Below are 20,939 nucleotides of genomic sequence, written 5' to 3' on the forward strand. Positions count from 1 at the left end.
CTGCCTGTGTTTATTGGTTTCTAACTTCCCTTAAAAAAATGTTTTTAATCTGTGACCAACAGATGCATATCTGTATACCCAGTCATGTGAATTACATAAATTAGGTCCTAATGAATTTATTTAGATTTAATAATTTCCTTATATGAACTGTAACTCAGTAAAATCTTTGAAATTGTTGCATGCTGCGTTTATATTTTTGTGTAGTATAGCAGGCATAACTATCCTCTCCCAGTTTAGCTGGAATTTAGCCCGAAAGGATTTGAGAAATGTGATTGGTTGATGATAAGCCTATGACATTTGCTTACGTCTCGTCTTGCGCTTTCGCAGAATATGGGTCCCGTTCCTCTGCTCAAACGTGGCATGCATCAACCAATGGTTGCATGCCACGTCATCAAATGTGTCATGAACTTATAGATTGCTATAACATGTGATGTGGTTAGCTGATACTTAAAATAATACCTATCCAGTTGTTATAAGATCTGGACTGTGTCAGCAACATCACAACTGCCACATCCTTATGATATATATATAATGTATATATTTATATATATTTCTTGTTTTTCATAAGCGTAACTTAAGAGACAGATTGAAAATGACAAATATAGGACAAATCAACCTTTTTTTGTAAGTTAGATTAGTACTGTTTGAATTTGATAATAAAATGTGGGACATAGGAAAGGGACGAAATGCGGGACTGCCCCGCACAATCCGGGACATGTGTTCACCCTAATGATAGCTGTACTTTTAGTTTATGGTTGATGCAGCTTGTTGGCCATTAGCCAATCAGCATTTCTCAATGAGTTCAAAGCACGTGAATGCATCCAAATGGTATTTACAACTTTACAACAGGTAATTACCACCTTCCCACTTGGTTCTGAACTCAGCAGAATCACCTCAGTTTTCTTGTAATTACTGTACATTCAATTTAACCTTCCCACTCGGAACTTCCGATAACATGTGAACAACCCAATAATCTTGTACTGGGGCAAAATATTATTTTTTATTCAATAATATCTCAAATGTTGTCAACTGTAGCCACATATCCATTCGGTTTGCTTGGCTAATAACCATCACGACATACCTTATACAAACGTAGCTTTTTTTGTATCAGAATTTACACATTTTTATTAATGGGGCCGTTTTGCCCCAAGTTACCCTCGAGAACCCACTGGCCAAACACTGGTAGAATCAACGTTGTTTCCACGTAATTTCAACGAAAGCTTAGAACCATGTGGAAAGACGTTGAATTGATGCTGCGCCCAGTGGGAAGGCATTGGCAAAAAATAAAGACAAGTAATTTTGAACCTTTTGCGTGCAAATGTAAAAATAGTTATATTGAAGAACATAAGGGTATCGTTATGCTTTATAGGCATACTCATGGCTCAAACTTTATTTATTGAGGGCAACGGGGCAGGTGCCTGTGAAGTACTAATTTGCGTCGCTTACCCCACTCCACCCCCGCGAAGTGTGCTCTTCTCCGTCACATCACTCTGTCGGAGAATCGGTCAACCTATCGATGCAGGGAGGACAGCAAAAACATAATATTTCACACGGGTTTAACCTCTAACGGCGCTTGTAGCTGCCCCATTTTAACAACCTTACGAAGTGCAACATCGCATGTATTGTGTACATTAGCCCTTCGCATTAAACTTATCAAATGGCAAACAACGGACATTTGATCCCGGAGCTGAAGCTCGAAGAGGCTGAGGACGAATGTTTGACGAGGAGCATCAGTCTGGGGTACTTGCAGCAGCAACAACGAAGCAAACCGCCGTCACCAATTCCGTCGAACTCGAGAGGACACAGGTAGGCAGTAGTCTGTCGTCCTTCGCTATACTCATGCTCAAACGTAAAACATTGCCATAAAAATGGCGTGAGGTTTGTTGGGTTGGAGTAAAACGAAAGTTGCATAGATATTTAGATATGTATACTGTCAATAAAACCAGTGGCATTAGTGGATGAGATCTTTTGTAAAATAAGTATTTTTATAAACAGAATAAACATGGATTCGGGAGACTGAATGCAGCCTGATCTTGTGAACATGACACTGCATTCAAACAGTTTTTACAACATTTTGTTGAAATTTTGTTGCATTTCAAACTTCAATTCCAAAAACTAACACAACGTATTGTCTGGCCAACTCGGTGAAGTTGTCCTCTGTGCTTTGTAGTGTTGTCGCTTAAACTCTCATCAGCATTACATTTCTCAAATATCCAGGCTGGCAGCCCTACAATTTCATTACTAATTGGAAGTCTACATAACTTGTATCTCAACACATTGCAATGAAATAGGCTAGAATAATACAGAATATAATCAAACCCAAGCAATGTAACCCAATCTAATTTTAGACCTCAGCATAACACACACACACTATTGATTCTAATACCCCCGGTAGACTTAATGAAACCCAATGCTTCACAGTACTATGTTTGAAACAATTACAGACAATGATGTATCATAAAAGTTAGCCTGGATGATTTTGCTGGCAAAAGTCTCGTGTAGGCAGAGACCAGGGAAGTAGCCTACCCTCATTAGGCTTGTGTATTGGGTGTTAGACAGAGTGTTCTTCCTTCCCACCACACACAGGCAGCCTATGAGAGAGAAGCAGAGGCACCTCTGTTCTGGAGGCTGCAGCTCTTGAAGGGCACCTTTTGAAGCGGCTTGGCCAGGAGAGAGGGAGCGGAGAGTGGGGGTTGTAGTTGCGGGATCCCTTTCCCCTGCTCTCAGTATTGACTCTGCTTATGCCCTGCCTGTTCCTGGATAATTCGCTCTCCAAAAGTGCAGATTTTTATGGCCCACTCTCTACAACAGCTCTATTTCAGCGTTGGCCTGCAAATAAACTGTAAACGTAGGAAGGTATCCTGATAATGCAGTGTACAGTAATTACATGTAGACTTTACCTCTCCCCTATTAAGATTTTTTATTTTTTTTGTGTTGTCATTGCAGTCACATGCAGTAAAAATAACAAAGCCAATCAGAACAGAGAAGCACTTAATGTCTGTCAATCAAACATTCAAACCCAAATATGTCTTCATATTCAATGTAATGCACACTATATGACCAACATAGCAGGTGACTCAGTATTGGACACTTATTCAACACATTTTAGAGGCCTGTAAACATTTGCTGAATGTACTCAAAGTGACCACCAGGTTTGTTTAGCTTATCACCCCCATTAGTTCCCCTGACCTTGGCTTCAAGATGGGGAGAGTTACGAGGGTGGCTGAGGTGAGGTGCTTGGTTCAGCCCAGCACTGATGATATGTCTTTATCCTTTGCTGTTTGTCCTTGGTCTGACAGCAGAGTAGGCCTAGTGCATGAATTCACCTCACGGTCAGGTAGTTTTCATTATCGTCTCCGTTGTTGAATGTTTTGCCTTTCTAAAGCACTGAGCTAAAATGCTGATCATGTTTTGGTGGTATTCATTGTGTACTCATCAAGGATAAGTGCTGAGAGGAAGCAGCACAGTGTTGTTTTTTTAGTAAGCCTTATGAACCCTGTTATTCCCTTAAACTAAAGGAATAGTTCAGCGGTTTTACACATTTAGATATTTGTTTCCTTACCTTGAAAGCAGTGGCTTGCTGTCTCTCCTCGTCCAGACTGTCTTCAAGGTAAGTAAATCGGGTTGGGTGGTATCCAGGGCTGCAGTCCTCACGCTAGCCACTTTACCTCTGGGGAATCTGTCAAAATCGGATGCAGTTTGATTGGCATCTTAATTGGTGGTCCAATTCACAAATGTTGCCCCATCGGCCTGAAATGTTGGTTGAGGAAGCGAGTGAAGAACTTTGATCACTTGTGGGTTTGATATGACCCACATACAATGCAAGCTGTGGTCCTGTGTCAAACTCCGGTAGCCACGAAGTGTAAAATTGAATCAGCACGGCTGCATTTTCGGCATGTGAGACAAGATTATGACGCAAGCTTGCTAATAAAAATACATATAGATGACATTTATTTTAGTGTTGGCAAATGGGATTGATGCTCAAATTGGCTTGGTCTCATAGTGAGGAGCCTATAAAATGTAACTAGCTTCATAAATATGTTTTTTGGAATTCTACAATTTATTGGAATAAATGACCAAACTATAAACTAGCTAGCCAACTATGGGTAGCTGTAGCTGGCTAAACATTCAAAATATGATAGCCATGCATCATTTTTGCAAAGAAGATTGTGCTTTTTCATTGTCAGCTCATTTACTAGTGTGGCTGCCAGCCAAATAGTGTTGCACTTCTGTTGTCATCTGATGAAAATGAAGCTATTTTCAGCCGAATGTGTTGCACTAATGTATTTTCTGTGAAGGAAAACTCTAGTGGCACGTCCCAGATCACTCTATTGAAGCAAAAAAACACTGTTGACTTTCAATATTAAACGCGACCCGTCAATACACAGCTGGACTCAACTGCTCCCCTTTCTCCCGTTGTGCTATTTACAAACAAACACTTGACTGGCTCAACTGTTCTGGGGAACTATGGTAAGCTTCATCATTTAAAATAATGTGACAGGTGAAATGAAGAATGCGATCTGCTTCATCTCCTAACGTATTGCACAAGTTGACGGCAGGTATTTACTTAAGTAGCTACAACTATAAAAATGTATATAAAAACTTCAAAGAAATAGTTTTGACGGTATTGAAAAACCATCCTGTGGCTATTTCAAAATACCCTGATGGAAGTAAGATATATGGTTTACCGCCCAAGCCTATAAGGAAACATACCTAATTATGTAAAATCTCTGAACTATCCTTTTAACGTATCTACCTTTTATTGAGCTGCGCAAGAGTGAGTTGATGCCTTTGATAAGAGGTAATCAGTCGCGATGGATGTTGGCTCAATCAGGCATTGATTTACCAAATATAGGATCAATCAAAAGCTGATCAGTGTGCACTCTGTTTTTAACAGCTGTCACTGTTAATCGAGCCATTAAAACACTGTAATACAGCTGCCACATCTGTATCAAAGTCAAATCACTGCCAATTTGTCCTCATGTCAATTCAAGGCCTCCTGCCGATCAAAAGCATCCTACACGTTTCAGATCCACCAACATGTCATGGGATGTCAATGGGGCCTGGGAAAGCAGGAAATTACTGATTGTAACTGTACCGAGTGGGAGATGGTGGCAGACCCCCCCCCTTTGGTTGGAAGGGGTTTAATTAAAGGAAAAGAAAAGGGGGATGATTATATGCTCTATCAAGGCTACAGAGGAGGACTCTGAAGCTTACGTACAGTCTGCTTTCATGTGGAATAAAGCTCACCGCCCCACCCTGACTAAAAATGCCTAAAGATGATGAGATGAGACTATTTAATATTCTTCAGAATGCTGGCTGATATTCAGATGCATCGTGACATGCATCATTTACAATACGCTGGTATGAAGTCTCTATGAATTGGATATAAGAATCATATCATGTTTAAGCAAAAGGCACTTCACTTCTAAGCAAAGGCTTTTTCAATGGGATTCTGATGCTTGTACTTCCACTGAGGGGAAAATCATTTTTTAAATATAATTTTTATACCAAAGCAGTGTCCAATTGAGGTATTGAATTGCGTCTGTCAGATTGGACATCCTCATTTAAAGCAAAGGATAACTCTTTCACCATATGCTAATAATTCACAAGTACGTAGGCTATCCCATGCCTAAGCAATAGAGGGCACCTCCGTAATCTCTAAATCAACATTCAGATAGCATACCTTTCCTGCTCTACATTTGAATGGTTTAATTAAGCAATAAGGCCTAAGGGAGTGTGGTGTATGGCCAGTATACCACGACTAAGGGCTGTTCTTACGCAAAGACGCAACGCGTACTGCCTGGATACAGCCCTTAGCCGTGGTATGTTGGCCATAAGCCAAATCAAATTTTATTTGTCACATACACATGGTTAGCAGATGTTAATGCGAGTGTAGCGAAATGCTTGTGCTTCTAGTTCTGACCATGCAGTAATATCTAACAAGTAATCTAACAATTTCACAACAACTACCTTATACACACAAGTGTAAAGGAATGAATATGTACATAACAATATATGGATGAGCGATGGTCGAACGGCATAGGCCAGATGCAGTAGATGGTATTTTTATTTTATTTCACCGTTATTTAACCAGGTAGGGTAGTTGAGAACAAGTTCTCATTTACAACTGCGACCTGGCCAAGATAAAGCAAAGCAGTGTGACACAGACAACAACACAGAGTTACACATGGAGTAAACAATAAACAAGCCAATAACACAATAAACAAGTCAATGACACAGTAGAAAAAAAAGAAAGTCTATACACAGTGTGTGCAAAAGGAATAATTACATTTAGCAGATTAACACGAGTGATAAATGAGCATATGATGATGTGCAAGTAGAGCTACTGGTGTGCAAAAGAGCAGAAAAGTAAATAAAATAAAAACAGTATGGGGATGAGGTAGGTAGATTGGTTGGGCAATTTACAGATGGACTATGTACAGCTGCAGCGATCGGTTAGCTGCTCAGATAGCTGATGTTTAAAGTTAGTGAGGGAAATAAAAGTCTCCAACTTCAGCAATTTTTGCAATTCGTTCCAGTCACTGGCAGCAGAGAACTGGAAGGAAAGGCGGCCAAATCAGGTGTTGGCTTTGGGGATGATCAGTGAGATATACCTGCTGGAACGTGTGCTACGGGTGAGTGTTGTTATCGTGACCAGTGAACTGAGATAAGGCGGAGCTTTACCAAGCATAGACTTATAGATGACCTGGAGCCAGTGGGTCTGGCGACTAGAGCATACAGGTCGCAGTGGTGGGTGGTATAAGGTGATTTGGTAACAGAACAGATGGCACTGTGATAGACTGCATCCAGTTTGCTGAGTAGAGTATTGGAAGCTATTTTGTAGATGACATCGCCGCAGTCAAGGATCAGTAGGATAGTCAGTTTTACTAGGGTAAGTTTGGTGGCGTGAGTGAAGGATAGAGTACAGTATATACATATGAGATGAGTAATCTAGGGTATGTAAACATTATATAAAGTGGCATTGTTTAACCTGTTAGGGCTAGGGGGCAGTATTGACACGGCTGGATAAAAAACATACCCGATTTAATCTGGTTACCACTCCTACCCAGTAACTAGAATATGCATATACTTATTACATATGGATAGAAAACACCCTAAATTTTCTAAAACTGTTTGAATGGTGTCTGTGAGTATAACAGAACTCAAATGGCAGGTCAAAACCTGAGAGATTCCTTTACAGGAAGTGGCCTGTCTGACCATTTCTTGAACTTCTTTTCCATCTCTATCTTTTACTAAGGATCTCTGCTCTAACGTGACACTTCCCACGTCGTCCATAGGCGCTCAGAGCCCGGGAAAAAACAGAATGTCGTCATTCCAGCCCCAGGCTGAAACACATTATCGCCTTTCTCAAGTGGCCGATCAAGGGACACTGGGCTTATGCGCGTGACCCCGACCGCCCCCGCCTTTGGGATTTTTTCCTCTGTTTGCCGAAAAGGAGATTCCCTGTCGGAATATTATCGCTTTTCTACGAGAAAAATGTCGTAAAAATTGATTTTAAACAGCGGTTGACATGCTTCGAAGTACGGTAATGGAATATTTAGAATTTTATTGTCACGAATTGCGCCATGCGCGCGACACTTCTTTACTATTTCGGATAGTGTCTGGAACGCACGAACAAAACGCCGCTATTCGGATATAACGATGGATTATTTTGGACCAAACCAACATTTGTTATTGAAGTAGCAGTCCTGGGTGTGCATTCTGACGAAGACAACAAAAGGTAATCAAACTTTTATAATAGTAAATATGATTATGGTGAGTGCTAAACTTGCCGGGTGTCTAAATAGCGAGCCCGTGATGCCTGGGCTATGTACTTAGAATATTGCAAAATGTGCTTTCACCAAAAAGCTATTTTAAAATCGGACATATCGAGTGCATAGAGGAGGTCTGTATCTATAATTCTTAAAATAATTGTTATGCTTTTTGTGAACGTTTATCGTGAGTAATTTAGTAAAATGTTAGCGAATTCCCCGGAAGTTTGCGGGGGTATGCTAGTTCTGAACGTCACATGCTAATGTAAAAAGCTGGTTTTTGATATAAATATGAACTTGATTGAACAAAACATGCATGTATTGTATAACATAATGTCCTAGGGTTGTCATCTGATGAAGATCATCAAAGGTGAGTGCTGCATTTAGCTGTCTTCTGGGTTTTGGTGACATTATATGCTGGCTTGAAAAATGGGTGTCTGATTATTTCTGGCTTGGTACTCTGCTGACATAATCTAATGTTTTGCTTTCGTTGTAAAGCCTTTTTGAAATCGGACAGTGTGGTTAGATTAACGAGAGTCTTGTCTTTAAATGGCTGTAAAATAGTCATATGTTTGAGAAATTGAAGTAATAGGATTTTTAAGGTTTTGAAAATCGCGCCACAGGCTGGCAGTGGCTGTTACGTAGGTGGGACGCAAGCGTCCCACCTAGCCCATAGAGGTTAAAGTGGCTAGTGATACATTTATTACATCCAATTTTTTAATTATTAAAGTGGCTAGAGATGAGTCACTATGTTGGCAGCAGCCACTCAATGTTAGCGATGGCTATTTAACAGTCTGATGGCCTTGAGATAGAAGCTGTTTTTCAGTCTCTCGGTCCCAGCTTTGATGCACCTGTACTGACCTCGCCTTCTGGATGATAGCGGGGTGTACAGGCAGTGGCTCGGGTGGTTGTTGTCCTTTGATCTTTTTGGCCTTCCTGTGACATCGGGTGGTGTAGGTGTCCTGGAGGGCAGGTAGTTTGCCCCCGGTGATGCATTGTGCAGACCTCATTACCCTCTGGAGAGCCTTACGGTTGTGGGCGGAGCAGTTGCCGTACCAGGCGGTGATTCAGCCCGACAGGATGCTCTCGATTGTGCATCTGTAAAAGTTTGGGTGTTTTTGGTGACAAGCCGAATTTCTTCAGCCTCCTGAGGTTGAAGAGGCGCTGTTGCACCTTCTTCAACACTCTGTCTGTGTGGGTGGACCATTTTCAGTTTGTCCGTGATGTGTATGCTGAGGAACTTAACTTTCCACCTTCTCCGCTACTGTCCCGTCGATGTGGATAGGGGGCTGCTCCCTCTGCTGTTTCCTGAAGTCCACGATCATCTCCTTTGTTTTGTTGACATTGAGTGTGAGGTTATTTTCCTGTAGGCCGTCTCGTTGTTGTTGGTAATCAAGCCTACCACTGTAGTGTCGTCTGCAAACATGATGATTGAGTTGGAGGCGTGCATGGCCACGCAGTCATGGGTGAACAGGGAGTACAGGAGAGGGCTGAGAACGCACCCTTGTAGGGCCCCAGTGTTGAGGATCAGCGGGGTGGAGATGTTGTTTCCTACCCTCACCACCTGGGGCCGGCCTGTCAGGAAGTCCGGGACCCAGTTACACGTGGCGGGGTCGAGACCCAGAGTCTCGAGCTTAATGACGAATTTGGAGGATACTATGGTGTTAAATGCTGAGCTGTAGTCGATAAACAGCATTCTTACATAGGTATTACTCTTGTCCAGATGGGTTAGGGCAGTGTGATTGTGATTGTGTCATCTGTGGACCTATTGGGGCTGTAAGCAAATTGGAGTGGGTCTAGGGTGTCAGGTAGGGTGGAGGTGATATGGTCCTTGACTAGTCTCTCAAAGCACTTCATGATGATGGAAGTGAGTGCTACGGGGAAATAGTCATTTAGCTCAGTTACCTTAGCTTTCTTGGGAACTGGAACAATGGTGGCCCTCTTGAAGCATGTGGGAACAGCAGGCTGTGATAAGGATTGATTGAATATGTCCGTAAACACACCAGCCAGCTGGTCTGCGCATGCTCTGAGAACGCGGCGAGGGATACCGTCTGGGTCGGCAGCCTTGCGAGGGTTGTTGTTTAGTTTGTCTGGGAGCAAGACATCGGGGTCCGCGACGGGGCTGGTTTTCTTTTTGTAGTCCGTGATTGACTGTAGACCCTGCCACATACCTCTCGTGTCTGAGCCGTTGAATTGCGACTCTACTTTGTCTCTATACTGACGTTTAGCTTGTTTGATTGCCTTGCGGAGGGAATAGCTACACTGTTTGTATTCGGTCATGTTTCCGGTCGCCTTGCCCTGATTAAAAGCCATGGTTCACGCTTTCAGTTTTGTGCGAATGCTGCCATCAATCCACGGTTTCTGGTTGGGGAAGGTTTTAATAGTCGCTGTGGGTACAACATCACCGATGCACTTGCTAATAAACTCGCTCACCGAATCAGCGTATTCATCAATGTTGTTGTCCGACGCTATGTGGAACATATCCCGGTGCACCAGATCGAAGCAATCTTGAAGCGTGGAATCCGATAGGTCGGACCAGCGTTGAACAGACCTGAGCACAGGCGTTTCCTGTCTTAGTTTCGATCTATAGGATGGGAGCAACAAAATAGTCGTGGTCAGATTTGCCGAAAGGAGGGCGAGGGAGGGCTTTGTATGCATTGTGGAAGTTAGAATAACAATGATTCAGGGTTTTGCCAGCCCGGGTCGTGCATTCGATATGCTGATAAAATTTAGGGAGCCTTGTTTTCAGATTATTCTTGTTAAAATCCCCAGCTACAATAAATACAGCCTCAGGATATGTGGTTTCTAGTTTACATAGAGTCCAATGAAGTTCTTTCACGGCCGTCGAGGTGTCTGCTTGGGGGGATATACACGACTGTGATTATAATCGAAGAGAATTCTCTTGGTAGATAATGCGATCAGCATTTGATTGTAAGGAATTCTAGGTAAGGTGAACAAAAGAACTTGAGTTCATGTATGTTGTTATGATCACACCACGTCTCGTTAATCATAATGCTTACAGCCCCGCCCTTTTTTTAACAGAGAGTTGTTTGTTTCTGTATGTGCGATGCGTGAAGAAACCAGGTGGTTGTACCGACTCTGATAACGTATCCTGAGTGAGCCATGTTTCCTAGAAACAAAGAACGTTACAATCTCTGATGTTTCTCTGGAAGGCAACCCTTGCTCGGATTTCGTCTACCTTGTTGTCAAGAAAATGGACATTGGCGAGTAGTATACTCGGGAGCGGTGCGCTATGTGCCGGCCTATGGAGCCTGACCAGAAGACCACTCCGTCTGCCCCTTCTGCGGCGCCGTTGTTTTGGGTCGCCGGCTGAGATCCGATCTATTGTCCCGGGTGGTGGACCAAACAGAGGATCCGCTTCGGGAAAGTCGTATTGCTAGTCGTAATGTTGGTGAGTTGACGTTGCTCTTACATTCAATAAATCCTCTCGAGGTGCCTGTTTGCTAATAAAAATCTGGTTACCAACGGAATTAGAGCAGTAAAAGTAAATGTTTTGTCATACCAGTGGTATACAGTCTGATATACCATGGCTGTCAGCCAATCAGCATTCAGGGCTCGAACCGCCCAGTTTATAATATTGTCTATATGCTTTAAACTTCTCCTGGTGGTGGTGAGGTATCTCTGTCTCTTGACACTGTGCCATGTTAACCTTGGAGTGAGGCCATGCATGAGACTGAGAGTGCACTGCTGCACTCTAATTTGTGTGCTGCTGACACTTGGCCACACTTCTGATACTACTGGGGTTTTCTCGCCCAGGGGTATATGGGCAGCCATGCTCAGGCGCTGTGTGTGTTTTTTGCTGTCAGACTGCACAGAATCACTGATCTACGAATCATCTTGCATCCCATTCCAAAATAACTCATTATTATGTGTTCAAGATTAGAGTGATTCTTCACGAAACCAGGACAAAAAAATACCATGATTTTGGGGGATTTCCATCAAATGTAATCTATAGAATGGTCCTTTGGAGTAAGTTTTTTAATGACATATATTTGAGATCTGTATCATCTAAAAGCATAATTGAGAAATAATTAATCAAAGTTGGCATATTTATGACGTTTTGGGCTTATCCAGGCTTCCATCAGTAGGTGCTCCAAAGTAAAAATGTACAGTGGGGGGAAAAAAGTATTTGATCCCCTACTGATTTTGTACGTTTGCCCACTTACAAAGAAATGATCAGTCTATACTTTTAATGGTAGGTTTATATGAACAGTGAGAGACGGAACAACAACAAAAATGTCAAAAATTTTATAAATTGATTTGCATTTTAATGAGAGAAATAAGTATTTGACCCCTCTGCAAAACATGACTTAGTAGTTGGTGGCAAAACCCTTGTTGGCAATCACAGAGGTCAGACGTTTCTTGTAGTTGGCCACCAGGTTTGCACACATCTCAGGAGGGATTTTGTCCCGCTCCTCTTTGCAGATCTTCTCCAAGTCATTAAGGTTTCGAGGCTGACGTTTGGCAACTCGAACCTTCAGCTCCCTCCACAGATTTTCTATGGGATTAAGGTCTGGAGACTGGCTAGGCCACTCCAGGACCTAATTGTGCTTCTTCTTGAGCCACTCCTTTGTTGCCTTGGCCGTGTGTTTTGGGTCATTGTCATGCTGGAATACCCATCCACGACCCATTTTCAATGCCCTGGCTGAGGGAAGGAGGTTCTCACCCAAAATTTGACAGTACATGGCCCTGTCAAATGATGCGGTGAAGTTGTCCTGTCCCCTTAGCTGAAAAACACCCCCAAAGCATAATGTTTCCACCTCCATGTTTGACGGTGGGGATGGTGTTCTTGGGGTCATAGGCAGCATTCCTCCTCCTCCAAACACGGCGAGTTGAGTTGATGCCAAAGAGCTCCATTTTGGTCTCATCTGACCACAACACTTTCACCAGTTGTCCTCTGAATCATTCAGATGTTCATTGGCAAACTTCAGACGGGCATGTATATGTATTCTTGAGCAGGGGGACCTTGCGGGCACTGCAGGATTTCAGTCTTTCACGGCGTAGTGTGTGTTACCAATTGTTTTCTTGGTGACTATGGTCCCAGCTGCCTTGAGATCATTGACAAGATTGTCCCGTGTAGTTCTGGGCTGAACCCTCACCGTTCTCATGATCATTGCAACTCCACGAGGTGAGATCTTGCATGGAACCCCAGGCCGAGGGATATTGACAGTTCTTTTGTGTTTCTTCCATTTGCGAATAATCTCACCAACTGTTGTCACCTTCTCACCAAGCTGCTTGGCGATGGTCTTGTAGTCAATTCCAGCCTTGTGTAGGTCTACAATCTTGTCACTGACATCCTTGGATAGCTCTTTGGTCTTGGCCATGGTGGAGAGTTTGGAATCTGATTGATTGATTGCTTCTGTGGACAGGTGTCTTTTATACAGGTAACAAGCTGCGGTTAGGAGCACTCCCTTTAGGAGTGTGCTCCTAATCTCAGCTCACTAACTTTAAAATTATAGACTGATCATTTCTTTGTCAGTGGGCAAACATACAAAATCAGCAGGGGATCAAATAATTTTTTCCCCGCACTGTATGTCATATGAAGCTTTACTGCTTGTTCTGTAACATGAGAAGTATGTATGATTCTTTTTTTTATTGAAATTAAAATATTACTCATATTACAGAACAAGCAGTAAAGCTTCATATTACATTTTTGCTTTGGAGCACCTACTGATGGACTCTTAAAGGAGGCCTGGATAAGGCCAAAATGACATATCGTAATTTCCGGACTATTAAGCGCACCTGAATATAAGCCGCACCCACTGAATTAATTTTTTTTTGTTGATTTTGAACATAAATAAGCCGCACATGTCTATAAGCCGCAGGTGCCTACCGGTACATTGAAACAAATTGTAACTTTACACAGGCTTTAACGAAACACGGCTTGTAACAAAAATAAATAGGCTTTACCGAAACACGGCTTGTAACAAAAAATAAAAAAAATTGCAGTAAGCTTTAGTTGTCTTTTTGCACTTAGTCAATTCCTCATGCTGCTGTTTCCAACGTCTTATCATCGACTCATTAAGACCAAGCTCCTGTGCAGCAGCTCTATTTCCTTTTCCAACAGCCAGATAAATCGCCTTCTTTGCCATGATGAGGGTGACAAAATCACTACCGTAATCAGAATGATGGGAAGTTTGAGCGTGCTCGATTTAATCTAAACAGTAAACAAAAAAGTTGTTTGACCGTAACCCGTTCGGCAATTTCATTGGTCTAATGAAAGCTTCATGCCGCCAAAAAACTGAGCACGTCACAGAATGTGAAAGCAGGAAAAATCCATATATTAGCCGCGTCATTGTTTAAGCCGCGGGGTTCAAAGCCTGGGAAAAAAGTTGCGGCTTGTAGTCCGGAAGTGACTATGCTTGGATAATAAACAGAGAGTAGCAGCAGTGTAAAAATGGGGGGGCAGGCAATGAAAATTGTCTGTATCCATTTGATTAGCTGTTCAGGACTCTTATTGCTTGGGGGTAGAAGCTGTTAAGAAGCCTTTGGACCTGGACTTGGTGCTCTGGTACTGCTTGCCGTGCGGTAGCAGAGGGAACAGTCTGGTACTAGGGTGGCTGGAGTCTTTGGCAATATTTAGGTCCTTCCTCTGACACAGCCTGGTATAGAGGTCCTGGCTGGCAGGAAGCTTGGCCCCAGTGAGGTACAGGGACGTACGCACTACCATCAGTAGTGCCTTGCGGTCGGAGGCCGAGCAGTTGCTATACCAGGCGACGCTGCAACCGGTCAGGATGCTCTCGATGGTGAAGCTGTAGAACTTTTTCAGGATCTGAGAACCCATGCCAAGTCTTTTCAGTCTCCTGAGGGGGGATAGATGTTGTGGTTCCCTCGTCACGACTGTCTTGGTGTGTATGGACCATGACAGTTTGTTGGTGATGTGGACACCAAGGAACTTGAAGCTCTCAACCTGCTCCACTACAGCCCCATCGATGAGAATGGGGGTGTGCTCGGTTCTCCTTTTCCTGTAGTCCACAAACATCTCCTTTGTCTTGATCGCATTGAGGGAAAGGTTGTAATCCTGGCACCACACTCCCAGGTCTCTGACCTCCTCCCTATAGGCTGTCTCATCGTTGTCAGTGATCAGGCCTACCACTGTTGTGTCGTCGGGAAACTTAATGATGCTGTTGGAGTCGTGCTTGGCCATGCAGTCATGGGTGAACTGGGAGTACATGACGTAACTGAGCACGCATGACGGAACCGGTTGCAGAGGGAGGTGTTTAGTCCCAGTGTCCTTAGCTTAGGGATGAGCTTTGAGGGCACTATGGAGTTGAACGCTGAGCTGTAGTCAATAATAGCATTCTCACATAGGTGTTCCTTTTGTCCAGGTGGGAAATGTGGAATGCAATAGAGATTGCATCGTCTGTGGATCTATTGGGGCAGAATGCAAATTGGTGTGGGTCTAGGGTTTCTGGGATAATGGTGTTGATGGGAGCCATGACCAGCCTTTCAAAGCACTTCATGGCTACAGACGTGAATGCTACGGGTCGGTAGTCATTCAGGCAGGTTACTTTGGTGTTCTTGGGTACAGGGACTATGATGGTGTGCTTGAAACATGTTGGTATTACAGAATCGTTCAGGGACAGGTTGAAAATGTCAGTGAAGACACTTGCCAAATGGTCAGCGCATGCTCGGAGTACACTTCCTGGTAATCCATCTGGCCCTGCGGCCTTGTGAATGTTGACCTGTTTAACCTGTTAGGGCTAGGGGGCAGTATTGACACGTCTGGATAAAAAACGTACCCGATTTAATCTGGTTACTACTCCTGCCCAGTAACTAGAATATGCATATAATTATTGGCTTTGGATAGAAAACACTCCAAAGTTTCTAAAACTGTTTTGAATGGTGTCTGTGAGTATAACAGAACTCAAATGACAGGTCAAAACCTGAGAGATTCCTTTACAGGAAGTGGCCTGTCTGACCATTTCTGGAACTTCTTTGCCATCTCTATCTTTTACAAAGGATCTCTGCTCTAACGTGACACTTCCTACGTCTTCCATGGGTGCTCAGAGCCCGGGAAAAAACAGAATGTCGTCATCCCAGCCCCAGGCTGAAACACTTTATCGCCTTTCTCAAATGGCCGATCAAGGGACTGTGGGCTTAGGCGCGTGACCTGGCCGCCCCCGTCTTTGTGATTTTTTTTCCCTCTGTTTGCCGAAAAGGAGATTCCCGGTCGGAATATTATCGCTTTTCTACGAGAAAAATGGCATAAAAATTGATTTTAAACAGCGGTTGACATGCTTCGAAGTACGGTAAAGGAATATTTAGATTTTTTTTGTCACGAAATGCGCCATGCGCACGACCGTTATTTACCATTTCGGATAGTTTATGGAACGCACAAACAAAACGCCGCTATTCGGATATAACGATGGATTATTTGGGACCAAACCAACATTTGTTATTGAAGTAGAAGTCCTGGGAGTGCATTCTGACGAAGAACAGGAAAGGTAAGACCATTTTTCTTATAGTAAATCTGATTATGGTGAATGCTAAACTTGCTGGGTGTCTAAATAGCTAGCCCTGTGATGCCGGGCTATGTACTTAGAATATTGCAAAATGTGCTATATCCGAAAAGCTATTTTAAAATCGGACATATCGAGTGCGTAGAGGAGTTCTGTATCTATAATTCTTAAAATAATTTTTATGCTTTTTGTGAACGTTTATCGTGAGTAATTTAGTAAAATGTTAGCGAATTCCCCCGAAGTTTGCGGGGGGTATGCTAGTTCTGAACGTCACATGCTAATGTAAAAAGCTGGTTTTTGATATAAATATGAACTTGATTGAACAAAACATGCATGTATTGTATAACATAATGTCCTAGGGTTGTCATCTGATGAAGATCATCAAAGGTTAGTGCTGCATTTAGCTGTCTTCTGGGTTTATGTGACATTATATGCTAGCTTGAAAAATGGGTGTCTGATTATTTCTGGCTTGGTACTCTGCTGACATAATCTAATGTTTTGCTTTCGTTGTAAAGCCTTTTTGAAATCGGACAGTGTGGTTAGATTAACGAGAGTCTTGTCTTTAAATAGCTGTAAAATAGTCATATGTTTGAGAAATTGAAGTAATAGCATTTCAAAAGTTTTGAAAATCGCGCCACAGGATTCAACTGGCTGTTACGTAGGTGGGACGAATTCGTCCCGCCTAGCCCAGAGAGGTTAAAGGTCTTACTCACATCGGCTACGGAGAGCGTAAACACACAATCATCCGGAACAGCTGATGCTCTCATGCATGCTTCAGTGTTGCTTGTCTTGAAGTGAGCATAGAAGTTATTTAGCTCGTCTGGTAGGCTCGTGTCAAAGGGCAGCTCGCGGCTGTGCTTCCCTTTGTTGTCCGTAGTAGTTTGCAAGGCCCGCCACATCCAATGACCGTCGGAGCCGGTCTAGTACAACTCGATCATAGTCCTGTATTGACGCTTTGCCTGTTTGATGGTTCGTCGGAGGGCATAGCAGGATTTCATTTAACCTCTCTGGGCTAGGTGGGACGAAATCGTCCCACCTACTCAACAGCCAGTGGAATCCCGTGGCGCGTTATTCAAATACCTTAGAAATGCTATTACTTGAATTTCTCAAACATATGACTATTTTACACCATTTTAAAGACAAGACTCTCGTTAATCTAACCACACTGTCCGATTTCAGAAAGGCTTTACAACGAAAGCAAAACATTAGATTATCTCAGCAGAGTACCCAGCCAGAAATAATCAGACACCCATTTTTCAAGCTAGCATATAATGTCACATAAACCCAAACCACAGCTAAATGCAGCACTAACCTTTGATGATCTTCATCAGATGACAATCCTAGGACATTATGTTATACAATACATGCATGTTTTGTTCAATCAAGTTCATATTTATATCAAAAACCAGCTTTTTACATTAGCATGTGACGTTCAGAACTAGCATACCCACCGCAAACTTCCGGTGAATTTACTAAATTACTCACGATAAACGTTCACAAAAAACATAACAATTACTTTAAGAATTATAGATACATAGCGATTGCATAAAGGAGTTCTGTCCGATTTTAAAATGGCTTTTCGGTGAAAGCACATTTTGCAATATTCTGAGTAGATAGCCCAGCCATCACGGGCTAGCTATTTAGACACCCACCAAGTTTAGCCCTCACCAAAGTCAGATTTACTATTAGAAAAGTTTGATTACCTTTGCTGTTCTTCGTCAGAATGCACTCCCAGGACATCTACTTCAATAACAAATGTGGGTTTGGTTCAAAATAATCCATAGTTATGTTCAAATATCCTCTGTTTTGTTCGTGCGTTCAAGACACTATCCGAAGGGTAAAGAAGGGTGACGCGCCCGACGCATTTCGTGACAAAAAAATTCTAAATATTCCATTACCGTACTTCGAAGCATGTCAACTGCTGTTTAAAATCTATTTTTATGCCATTTTTCTCGTAAAAAAGCGATAATATTCCGACCGGGAAACCGTGTTTACGTTCAAAGAGAGAGAAAATAAAAACATGGGGTCGCCTCGTGCACGCGCTTCAGTCTCATTGTCCTCTGATAGACCACTTACCAAAGGCGCTAATGTTTTTCAGCCAGGGGCTGCAAAGACATCATTCAGCTTTTTCCCGCCTTCTGAGAGCCTATGGGAGCCGTAGGAAGTTTCACGTTACAGCAGAGATCCTAAGTTTTCAATAAAGAGAGTCAAGAAGCCCAAGAAGTTGTCAGACAGGCCACTTCCTGTAAGGAATCTTCTCAGGTTTTTGCCTGCCATATGAGTTCTGTTATACTCACAGACACCATTCAAACAGTTTTAGAAACTTTAGGGTCTTTTCTATCCAAAGCCAATATTATATGCATATTCTAGTTTCTGAGCAGTAGTAATAACCAGATTAAATCGGGTACGTTTTTTTATCCGGCCGTGCAAATACTGCCCCCTACCCCCAACAGGTTAAACGTCCGGGTTAGAGTCCCGCTCCTTGAAATCTGCAGCTCTACCCTTTAGCTCAGTTCGGATGTTGCCTGTAATCCATGGCTTCTGGTTGGGGTATGGACGTACAGTCACTGTGGGGACGACGTCATTGATGCATTTATTGATGAAGCCGGAGAAATTATGTGGTGTACTCCTCAATGCCATCGGAAGAATACCAGAAACATATTCCAGTCTTTGCTATCAAAACAGTCCTGTAGCTTAGAATCTGTGTCATCTGACCTCTTCCTTATTGAGAAAGTCACTGGTACTTTCTGCTTTAGTTTTTACTTGTAAGCAGGAATCAGGAGGATAGAGTTATGGTCAGTTTTGCCAAATGGAGGGCAAGGGAGAGCTTTGTACGCGTCTCTGTGTGTGGAGTAAAGGTGGTCTAGAGTTTTGCCCTTAGACCCTGATCTGAGGCAAGTTGAGTGTTTTCCCACCTGATGGTTAAGGTTGTGGTTTGAGGAGAGTAAGCTGATCCTAGATAAGTGACTTTTTGGCCAACTTTTACCTGGAGCACAGGCCAGGTTTGCATCCGAAAGACAGCCAGGGCTCTAATGCACCAGAGGAGTGACATCGCAATGTTCATTGGATCGTTTGCAGTAACTCATTTTTATTTAATTTACTCTTACATCTAGACGTTCCGCTAGCGGAACACCTGCTCCAATATCCAACGATAGGCGTGGCGCGAAATACAAACTCCTCGAAAATCCGAAAAATTCCATTTTTCAAACATATGACTATTTTACACCATTTTAAAGACAAGACTCTCCTTTATCTAACCACACTGTCCGATTTCAAAAAGGCTTTACAGCGAAAGCAAAACATTAGATTATGTCAGCAGAGTACCCAGCCAGAAATAATCAGACACCCATTTTTCAAGCTAGCATATAATGTCACAAAAAACAAAACCACAGCTAAATGCAGCACTAACCTTTGATGATATTCATCAGATGACACTCCTAGGACATTATGTTATACAATACATGCATGTTTTGTTCAATCAAGTTCATATTTATATCAAAAACCAGCTTTTTACATTAGCATGTGACGTTCAGAACTAGCATTCCCACCGAACACTTCCGGTGAATTTACTAAATTACTCACGATAAACGTTCACAAAAAACATAACAATTATTTTAAGAATTATAGATACAGAATTCCTTTATGCAATCGCGGTGTCCGATTTTTAAAATAGCTTTTCGGTGAAAGCACATTTTGCAATATTCTGAGTAGATAGCTCGCCATCACGGGCTAGCTATTTTGACACCCACCAAGTTTGGTACTCACCAAACTCAGATTTACTATAAGAAAAATTGGATTACCTTTGCTGTTCTTCGTCAGAATGCACTCCCAGGACGTCTACTTCAATAACAAATGTTGGTTTGGTTCCAAATAATCCATAGTTGTATCCAAATAGCGGCGTTTTGTTGTGCGTTCAAGACACTATCCGAAGGGTAAAGAAGGGTGACGCGCGTTTCGTGACAAAATGTTAAAAACTATTCCATTACCGTACTTCGAAGCATGTCAAACGCTGTTTAAAATCAATTTTTATGCGATTTTTCTTGTAAAAAAGCGAGTCGTTGTTTTCGTTCAAAGACTGAAAATGAAAACATGGAGTCTCGTGCACGCGTGCACCAGTCTCATTGTTCTCAGATCGACCACTTACCAAATGCGCTACTGTTTTTCAGCCATGGCCTGCAAAGTCATCATTCAACGTTCTGGCGCCTTCTGAGGGCCTATGGGAGCGTTAGAAAATGTCACGTTACAGCAGAGATCCCCTGTTTTGGATAGAGATGATCAAGAAGGCCAAGAAGTGGTCAGAGAGGGCGCTTCCTGTTGGGAATCTTCTCAGGTTTTGGCCTGCCAAATGAGTTCTGTTATACTCACAGACAACATTTAAACAGTTTTAGAAACTTTGGAGTGTTTTCTATCCAAAGTGAATAATTATATGCATATTCTAGTTTCTGGGCAGGAGTAATAATCAGATTAAATCGGGTACGTTTTTTTATCCGGCCGTGAAAATACTGCCCCCTATCCATAACAAGTTAACCTTTATTTAACTAGGCAAGTCAGTTAAGAACAAATTCTTAATTACAATGACGGCCTACTAAAAGGCCTCCTGCGGGCACGAGGGCTGGGATTAAATATATAAATATAGGACAAAACACATCACGACAAGAGACTACACTACATAAAGAGAGAC

At 42.5% G+C, this 20,939-nt stretch overlaps 1 protein-coding gene across 1 annotated transcript in view; it reads left to right on the plus strand.

Annotated features, from left to right (window-relative positions):
* The first annotated feature begins 1,525 nt into the window (after positions 1-1,525).
* The window catches only part of gramd1ba (GRAM domain containing 1Ba), a 178,451-nt gene continuing 159,037 nt past the window's right edge, over positions 1,526-20,939 (plus strand). Inside the window, exon 1 of the mRNA XM_045717302.1 lies at positions 1,526-1,806. Coding sequence (XP_045573258.1) covers positions 1,658-1,806 — 149 coding nt within the window. The 5' untranslated portion in view covers positions 1,526-1,657. The remainder of the gene's footprint in view (positions 1,807-20,939) is intronic.

Source organism: Salmo salar, chromosome ssa04 (genome assembly GCF_905237065.1).
Source record: "Salmo salar chromosome ssa04, Ssal_v3.1, whole genome shotgun sequence".
Taxonomy (NCBI): Eukaryota; Metazoa; Chordata; class Actinopteri; order Salmoniformes; family Salmonidae; genus Salmo; species Salmo salar.